Source organism: Macadamia integrifolia, chromosome 2 (genome assembly GCF_013358625.1).
Source record: "Macadamia integrifolia cultivar HAES 741 chromosome 2, SCU_Mint_v3, whole genome shotgun sequence".
Taxonomy (NCBI): Eukaryota; Viridiplantae; Streptophyta; class Magnoliopsida; order Proteales; family Proteaceae; genus Macadamia; species Macadamia integrifolia.
Genome location: NC_056558.1, coordinates 34,545,111 through 34,554,274, shown reverse-complemented (window position 1 = coordinate 34,554,274; position 9,164 = coordinate 34,545,111). Strand labels below are relative to the sequence as shown.

The following is a 9,164-nucleotide window of genomic DNA, read 5'->3' as shown; positions in this document are numbered from 1 at the left end:
GCATGATGTCCGGGTTTATAATTTTGCATTTCTTCTGTTATTTGTAAAACTGAAAAGCCTATTATCACTTTTTTATGCTATTATAGATTGGATTTGAATGATCTACAATGATGTTAATACTTCTGGAAGCTAAGAATTAACACTAGATTGTTTCTGGCCACTCTTTAGGGTGATATTAGATACTGATGATGCTTTGCATATGAATTAATGACACTGATAAGCTTGCTTTCTAAGGCCACTCCTTACATGTTCATTTCAATACTAATTGTGGTTGCTTCACATGTTCTAAGGCTTTGTTTTTTCTTAAATAAGAGATACCCTGCCCATTGCATTTGGTATGCTTGAACCAGCTTCTATTTTCCCTTTCATCTTATTTTTCTGTTTCTCTGACAATTCATTAGATCTACACTATGAATCACAAACCAGGGTTTAATAAGTTTCTTGTCAAATTTATTTCCAGGAAATACATATTCATCCTGGTGAATGTAGATTTAAGCCCCTGCAGGGGTAGAGTTTTTCTTGGTTCTTTATTCAATGGAATGATGCATAGTTTATCTTCCTCATCATGTATGAATTGTTTCGCCCGTGTGATATCATGATTGCCTTTCATCTCATATTGTAGGGTTGCCGATTGATTGTGTCACAGAAAAGTTATTGATTTCTGCTTTTCTCTGGAATGTAGGTTGGCATTAGGTCCATAACAAGTGAAGGGCATGAGCAAGGGAAAAAATTTGGTGTGGAGCAATATGAAATGCGAACCTTTTCCAGAGATCGACAATTTTTGGAGAATTTGGTCTCTCTCTCTCTCTCTCTCTCTCTCTCTCTCTCTCTCTCTCTCTCTCTCTCTCACACACACACACACACACTCACACACACACACACACATACACAAACACGTATGGACATGAATTCACATGCACACAATGTTGCTTTGGAACAAAGTATACCGAGTTGGGAATTATCCATTTTTTGTTTTTTGAAGGACTGTAAACTCCTTTTATTTCTATGGCTAGAGAATTCTCATCCCTCCTTTGGTTTTGGAAAGCAGCTTAGGATGCCTTACATGGGCATTGAGCCCTTAGAAAATTTCAAGGATGTTTCTCAACATTGTAGAGAGAGTTGGGATCTTTGTCCACATGAATTCACATGCACACAGTGATTGCTTTAGAACAAAATAGACCAAGTTGGGAATTATCAAATTTTTTCCAAAGAACTGTACACTCTTTTTATTTCTATGGCTAGAGATTTTATTCAGAAATTCTCATCCCTCCTTTGGTCGTGGAAAGCAGCTTAGGATCCCTTACATGGGCATTAAGAACTTTGCAAATTGACTTATAGCCTGTCTGAATTGCTAATGTTGCTGTTAGCTCATAGGGAAGAAGTTATGTATAGGTATGCCTTATGCATTAAACTTCCTTATCTTCCCTTTTATCTTCATATAAGCTGACGCCATTATTCCCTGTTCTCAAAAATGTAAATCTGTTGGGACGAGGCTGAGTTGAGTTGTTTTGTTGAAATGTAATAATCTAAAAGGAAGTACAAGCAAAAATGAGTCAATAAAAACAGTCTGTAATAGATGATAATATGGATACTTTCTTACGTGTACTTTTATACTCATGGACAGAAACTAGGGGAAGGTGTAAAGGGAGTGTATATTTCACTAGATGTGGACTGCCTTGATCCAGCATTTGCTCCTGGGGTGTCACACATTGAACCAGGAGGTCTATCTTTCCGTGATGTCCTCAACATCATCCAAAACCTCCAAGCTGATGTAGTAGCTGCGGATGTTGTGGAGTTCAACCCACAGCGTGACACTGTTGATGGAATGACTGCCATGGTTGCTGCGAAGCTGGTAAGAGAATTGACTGCAAAGATATCAAAATGACCCTACATGCATGTTGGATGCTTCCATTGCATGAGTCATTCCTTTTTCCAAGTACAACCAAGTGTTTAAGAAATGATTAGACATTTTTGTCATTCAATGTCAATGAAACTTCGCATAAAAATGTCGATGAAACAATCGTAAATGATCTGTATACAGTTAGTGAACAATTAGTTTCTTCTGATATCAGTTTCAGTTGTTACTTCCTTTGCTTTGCATAGCTATGTAATTGTGTTAGTGTCATAGATGTGGGATAAATCTTTATTTGAACACCTTGAAAAGAAGTAAAAATATAAGAAACAATGCTGACGAATTGCAACAATACAGAGTACCCAAGCAAAATAATTGCAATAATAAAGGGAAATGAATCTCCATTTTTTCTACTTATTTCATTGATGTTCTCTATGTTCTATGTGGATTTTTTCTTTAGCCAATCAATGAGTTTGTGGATGCTTGGATAGAATAGTTTTCCTGTTTTATAAGCAATAGGGGGTGGGGGTTGGAAATCCAAATTGATCTTCTCTAGAATTGTTATCAGTGACATACTGATAATATTAGCTTATGTATTTTCATACGTATCATTGACTGCCCAATCAATCTATCAATAAATTGTATGTAACGATTAGCTGATTTCTTGGTATTGGATCTTGCAGACAACTATTGGAATTTATTTATTTATTTATTTTTGGGGTGTGAGGAGTTTTGAGGGATCTGGATGGTTGGGTGCACGACATGCACGGCCATGCACAAAACCTGTTGCCTAATTTTTTTAAGCTATTATTATTTGGAGGTTGTGATAGCATAAACTCTAAGAAAAGACAAGTAGACAATCACACAAATACAAAGATTTTATGTGCTTTGGAACTATTGTCATCATCTAGAGATTTTTTCACCAAGTCAGAAAACACTTTACATCACTCTTCACCTCACTCTGTGATCTCTCTTTGACTTCTACAAGGACTTACTGAGATTCAGCATGAATTCCAACGTCCACCCGAGAGAACCAGAAAATTTTTCACTAAGCCAAAATACACTTTACAAAATTTGCCACTAATAAGTAAATTCCCTTGCTTATATTTAGGGTTTCTGCTACAGAGAAAATATATTAGAAATCCTAATCTATACAATTGTAATTTTAGTCTTGTACATGTAATGGGCCAAAAAATCTGATCCATACATATACAAGTCCAATAGTGACTATGTGGGCTATTGCAGAATAGAACACATATAAACAATAATCTCCATCTTGGCTTGGATTCTATAAGTCACACTGAAGAATAGTGTTGATATCGATTATGCAATTATGCCATTGTCTCTGCTTGTCTGTTACTAGCAAAATCAGCATAACCCACACCTTTACATGATATGATGTGTTCCACCTTTCTACCTCTGAGACACGACCCGCGGAGAACACGTCCATTCACAAGATTTGAAGCGAAAGAGACTTGCTTCTTTCCAAATCTGCATATGTTCACAACATGAATTACTTACATTTTCGCCGTCCACCTGTATCTCTTGTCTGAATTTCAATGGTTGTTTCACTTGTTTCAGCACTTGCTGGTAGTCTGTACAAATTCCCAAATTATTCATCCCTGCATTACAGCCATGACCCCTCTAGAGACCCTGAGAACAAGTATCTAAACCTCTCAAATCCAACCAGTGATCAAAGTTCACACAATCCCATCAAGCATGCAAATTCATATAGTTATAATCCCAATAGTCTTACTTTTAACATTATTTGCATTTAGATAGTACCAATACTTTCTTTTTTTTTTTTTTTTTTTTTTTGGGGTAGGGATAGTACCAATGCAACGTGGATGATATGTAGCAAACTGATCTTTGACCAAACAAATGAAACAAGCAATCAAAATCTAAATTCCAATTTGAAGTTTTTCGTACTTGATGAAATACAGAGAGATATCTCCATCACTTAAGGACTCTTCCACGTTAGCAGCATTGGACATTTATTTCTATTCTCCTTTTCTCTTTTTTATCCTCCTTACGCTTTGGACATTTCCTTTTCAAATGACCTTGCTTATGACAATACTAAGTTATTTTGCTACTTTTTGACTTGGAGTGACTCTTATACATGTCAAATTCCTCGTCTCTCATTTGGTCTATCTTTGCCTTGACCACCACCAGTAGCCATAGTCAAAGCATTACCTTCCTTTGATGTCTTTCACTGTTGTTGTTTGGCCTTGTCTCACCTATAGCAAATTAGCAATAACTTCATCTAGTTTGAAAGTATCCTTACTAAACAACAGTGTGGTCACGATATGACTAAATGAAGGAGGCAGTGAATCCAATAGAAGAAGCGCCATGCCCTCCTTTTAATCTTCAACTCCTAGAGTGAAAAACTTTGTTAGTATCATGTTGAACTCATCTAAATGCACCTTAAATTTTGCTCCCTTTGATGACTGAAGGTCATACAACTATTTCATTAGAAACAATTAATTTGTCAACGATTTGGGCTTGTAACTACTCTCCAGCTTTGCCCAGACTTCCTCCGCATCCACCAACTCGATGACCTCATAAATAGTGTTATCCAATGCGTAATCTCATTGATAAGGAGATTTGACTCCTCTCCAATTAATTGGATACCCAATTAGTGATCCAAAGGTTGGGAAAATCCTGAACACGCATACCAATAAATGGCGTGTATCCCCAATTCATCTCTCAACCCTTGGATCATTAATTGGACACCCAACTAATTAGGAGGAAGAAGGATGGAGTTATGGTTGCTTTGGGTAAGCAATGGATGTCTCAAATCAAGTTTATTCCCGGTCTCCAACCTAGGCTTTGATTTCCACAAAAATTAACTTCATATGGACACTCAATATAATCAATATCTTCTTTATATATATATTTATGGTTCAAATTCTTAAAATCTCAAGCTCACTTTAGATCTTCTTTTTCCGAAAATATTGTTAGATTTCTCTCTTCTTCTTTTGCTCTCTTTTTTCATTACACACACACAAAATAAATAAATAAATAAATTGTTCTATATGATGGGTTAAAAATGGCTTAGAATTTAAACTATACAATCTAACATTGCAAGAATGGAAAAAATTATCAATTTTAGATGTTTAGATTTTAAAAAACATAAAATAAAAAGACATCGACATATATTGCATATTAATATCCAAATCACCTAACCTCTTTGTCTATTGGTATCTTTGTATCTTTGTCTCAAGTGATTCAGTTTGATGATGGGGGTGTTTCATCTTCGAGATTGGATGGTGTTACTGTTGCTTGACAAGAAAAATACCGTATTTAAGTTTCAAAATAAAATGTCTAGATTGTGATAAGTTTTGAAAATGTAAAGCTCAGATGTATCATTAATCTTTTTCTATAATAAAGAATTCCAAAATCCAAATTTATTTTATGAAAATAACAATAATAGATTTTATCGAGAGAAACAAAAGAAATTTAAATTTAGAGAAATTTTTCTCAATTTTAATTCAGTCACACTCACACCTAAATTTGATTTGGAAAGTGATGACAAAGATAAATAGAAATGCGAAAATTACAACGTGGAGTCTAGTAATGGTGGCCATAAAGGTGAAACAAACAAGTTTTTAAAAGGAAATTAACCAGACTCTAATACTATGTTTAGATGCAATAAAAAAAAAATTCTGAATTTGAGAAGAGAGAGATAGACACAAAAAACTATTATGTAATTATATTTTTTGTTTTTTGTTTTTTGTTTTTTTCTATTCTTGACATCCAAACATAACCTAAAGAGTTGTCATGCATCACCCCATGAGCTGAATCATGCATGTCTTGCGTGCTTAAAAGAAACCCAAGCATTTGTTTTCATTTTAAAATGGAAAAAGTCTCACTAAGAAAGTCATAGCCAACAGCTTTTCATATGATTTTGTTATTGATTATTTTTTTAAGAGAGAGAAAATAAATACAAAAATGGCTTGCTTGCTTAAAAGATATCGAAGTATTTGTTTTCATTTTACAAAGGATAAAGTCTCTAATGAAAGTCATAGCATATATCTTTTCACATGATTTTTTTATGAGAAAATAGTTTTTTTGGAACAGTGTACTTCCTAAACCTAGATATGTAGGGCGCAATGACACCTTTGTTGATTCTTTTTTGTGCGTTTCCATTGGTCCTCGCTCATGCATAGGAACCACACTCCCCCATAGGAAACACTTCTTATTGAAAAAAAAAAACCCTATGTTAAGGTCTACATCTCAAAAATAAAAAAATAAAAAAATAAAAAAATAAAAATAAAAATCACACCCCCTAGAAAAGAAAGAAAAAGGTTAATGATTGTATAACGATGCATGTTGACAATAAATTATCACTATCCTATGTAGCACACAAGTGACACGACCCTTTTTCATATTAAACAAAGCATCATGATAAGATTAATTTTTTTACTATCCAAAATACCCCCTACAATGTAAGGTTCAAGGCTTCAAGCTAACGGCTTTGTCCGGAAAGAAAAAAAAAAAAAATCTTAGTGCCAGACTCGGTGTATCCTATCCAACTATGATTATACCAATAAAACCCTAACAAATGAAATTTAGAACAGATATAAGAAAAAAATCTTGCGATGGAGAATTTCCATTAAGGTCTCTGAATGACTACATCACTTCGCAGCATTACTTCTAATCAATTGATCAAAGCCTCAAGGTGTAACAATCATGCTGAAGCAATACCAACATTGGAACCATGGTTCGAAAAACTGAATCAAACTCGCTGAATAGGTTGATTTCAATTCCCAAAAGTCATTTGGGTATGATCATGAATGTAGTTTGATCTTAATTTTTGACAAGTTTTCCTTCATTTTAGATAGCAAAATAGCAAAAAATCAATGAAACTTACCTCTTGGAGCTAGACCTATAGGACTTCGAACGAAAATTTTTAAAATGGAATATTCAGGTTTTGGTTGATTCCCAACTAATTCTGATCCAACTCAAATCGAAATCAAATGGAGGCCAATCCCTTGTTTAATTCCGGGTTTTAAAACCTTGATAGGAACTCCTGACCCTTGAAGTCTCAATCCCAGCCAAGAGATGTTGATACAAATTAATAGCCAATACCTTTGACAGTAGATTAGTCCTATACGGGGAGGCATAGGTGAAAACTCACATTATTTGGTGGATAGCATGATTTGCACAATTCAGCCTATTATCTCGGATATCCTCTATGAAGTTTCAAATTTTATTTTTTTTGTAAGTTTGAGTTTACGCTTTAAGGAATCTAATGGTATTGCGGACACCTTAGCTCAGAAGGCCCTATTCATTTAGTGTATGAGTTTTTAACCAAATTCCAATTCATGATTGATGGAATCTTATGTTATACCAGTCTCCCTGTTGAGCAGCTATCTTTTCATCCAAGTTTGGAGACTTTCGATATCTTGAGCTAGATTTTTTTTCCCCTTGATGTAGAGGATCTAACAGTTTTTGGGGTTTTACATTTCTTGGTTTCATCAGTCCTCTCAAGCTTTCGAATAGAGATGCATCTGGTTAGGCAACTTAGATTGTTGGATTCCTTAGAACCATCATCCCAAGTTTTAGATATGTTGGAATATACTAATAATTCTCTAAGGATCAATGCCCTCGTACCTTATGAAATGCTTTGCACTCTCCAAGACCATTTGCAATAAGCTTGACTCCATTTATCTACATTTCTAGAATGGAGACCAAAATAATAAGAAAAAATGCCATCTGATTGGATGGAAAAGAATTTGTCAGCCCAAGATTGTAAGAGGTCTTAGAATTAGAGATTCAGAAATCCACAACCTGGCCCTCCAACTTAAATTAGGTTGGAGATTAATAACTAATGAAGACAGTCTTTGGGCCAAGACTCTTAAGGCTAGATACTTCCATAACAGATCCATTTTTTACCAAAAAACCATAAAGGTCCGTGGTTCATTTTTCTGGAATAGTATTTGTAGGATCATTCTCTGGTTGAAAAAGAATGTTACCAAAAGAATTGGTAATGGAAATAATACTGCCTTTTGGGAGGACCATTGGGTCCAGAAGGGTAACCAATCCCTTGATCTAGCATGCTTCAAAGTTAGGGACCCTGGTATTAAAACTGTTAGCGAGGCCCTGGTCAATTTGCAATGGAAAATGGGTTTGTTAAATTCGGTATTGCCATCGCACTGAGTGGAGACCATTTCTAAGATTCCCCTTTCACATCAAAGGGACCAATGGTGGTGCTCCTTGACGAAAGAGGGGTCTTTTAAGACTTGTCTGGCTGCACGGTTCCTTAAAGGCAATTCCCTGACCATCTCTAATGATCTACACCATAGATGCATATGTACATCTCCATGTGCAAATGGTGGAGATTTTTTTGGAAGATCAAAATTCATCCCAAATTTAAAATTTTCCTATGGAGAACCATAAATAATGGTTTACCAACTAAGGATGCGATTTCCAAATGGGTGGATTTGGATGCCACATGTGGCATTTGCAATATCTCTAGGGAGACTAATTTCCATGTGTTATTTTAGTGTGAAAGTGCCAAACGAGTCTGGGTGGCTGGACCTCTGGGTTTTAGACCGGATAAAATACCAGTCTCAGATGCGAGGAATATGGTAATGTACTGTTTTAATTCTGGTCTCATTCCCAAAAAAGATCAAATATGGTTCTTCACATTTTTTATGATTACAAGTTACTTTATTTGGAAACACAGGAATCAGCTTACCTTTGGTGATCACAAACCAAATGTGCATTAAATAGTCAAACAGACTGAATTTTGGATCTCATCTGGGATGATGGGGATGGAACCCAAACCACAATCCGATGGCAGGCATGCGATTGTGACATGGAGCCCAAACACAAACACAAATACAAACAGAATCATCATTACTAGTGTCAAGGACAAAGGGGGGAAAACATCTGCTTGGAATCTAAGCCTTATTTCAGCTGGAAAATGCACACTAATGGAATTTGACTTTTGCATGACAAGAAAGGATGGTGAGGCAAAGGCTTTAGGGTTGATACAAGGGTTGATTAAGGCACGAGCAAGGCAAATAGAGGTAGATCAGGTGTGGAATGCGAAGGAGATTGGATGGCTGCTACAAAGCAATCTAGAGTCCATGCTTAACTTATGGCCTAGAACCTTGATATTAGTATGCCTAGAACTAGATAACCACTCTACTTACCCAAGTTTTTGTATGATAACCAGTACTTAGCATATGGGGGAACTAAAAACTCTAGCTAAGGAGGCACTATCAACTAAACGTCCTAAGGCAAAATGGTTATGTAATAGCTCTCCGATTATCTAATATATCCTTTATCTTGTTTGAATCAT

At 35.5% G+C, this 9,164-nt stretch overlaps 1 protein-coding gene across 1 annotated transcript in view; it reads left to right on the top strand.

Annotated features, from left to right (window-relative positions):
- Positions 1–4,731, top strand: part of LOC122066559 — a 6,095-nt gene extending 1,364 nt beyond the window's left edge. The window contains exon 4 of the mRNA XM_042630390.1: positions 4,620–4,731. Coding sequence (XP_042486324.1) covers positions 4,620–4,685 — 66 coding nt within the window. The 3' untranslated portion in view covers positions 4,686–4,731. The remainder of the gene's footprint in view (positions 1–4,619) is intronic.
- Positions 4,732–9,164: the final 4,433 nt, after the last annotated feature.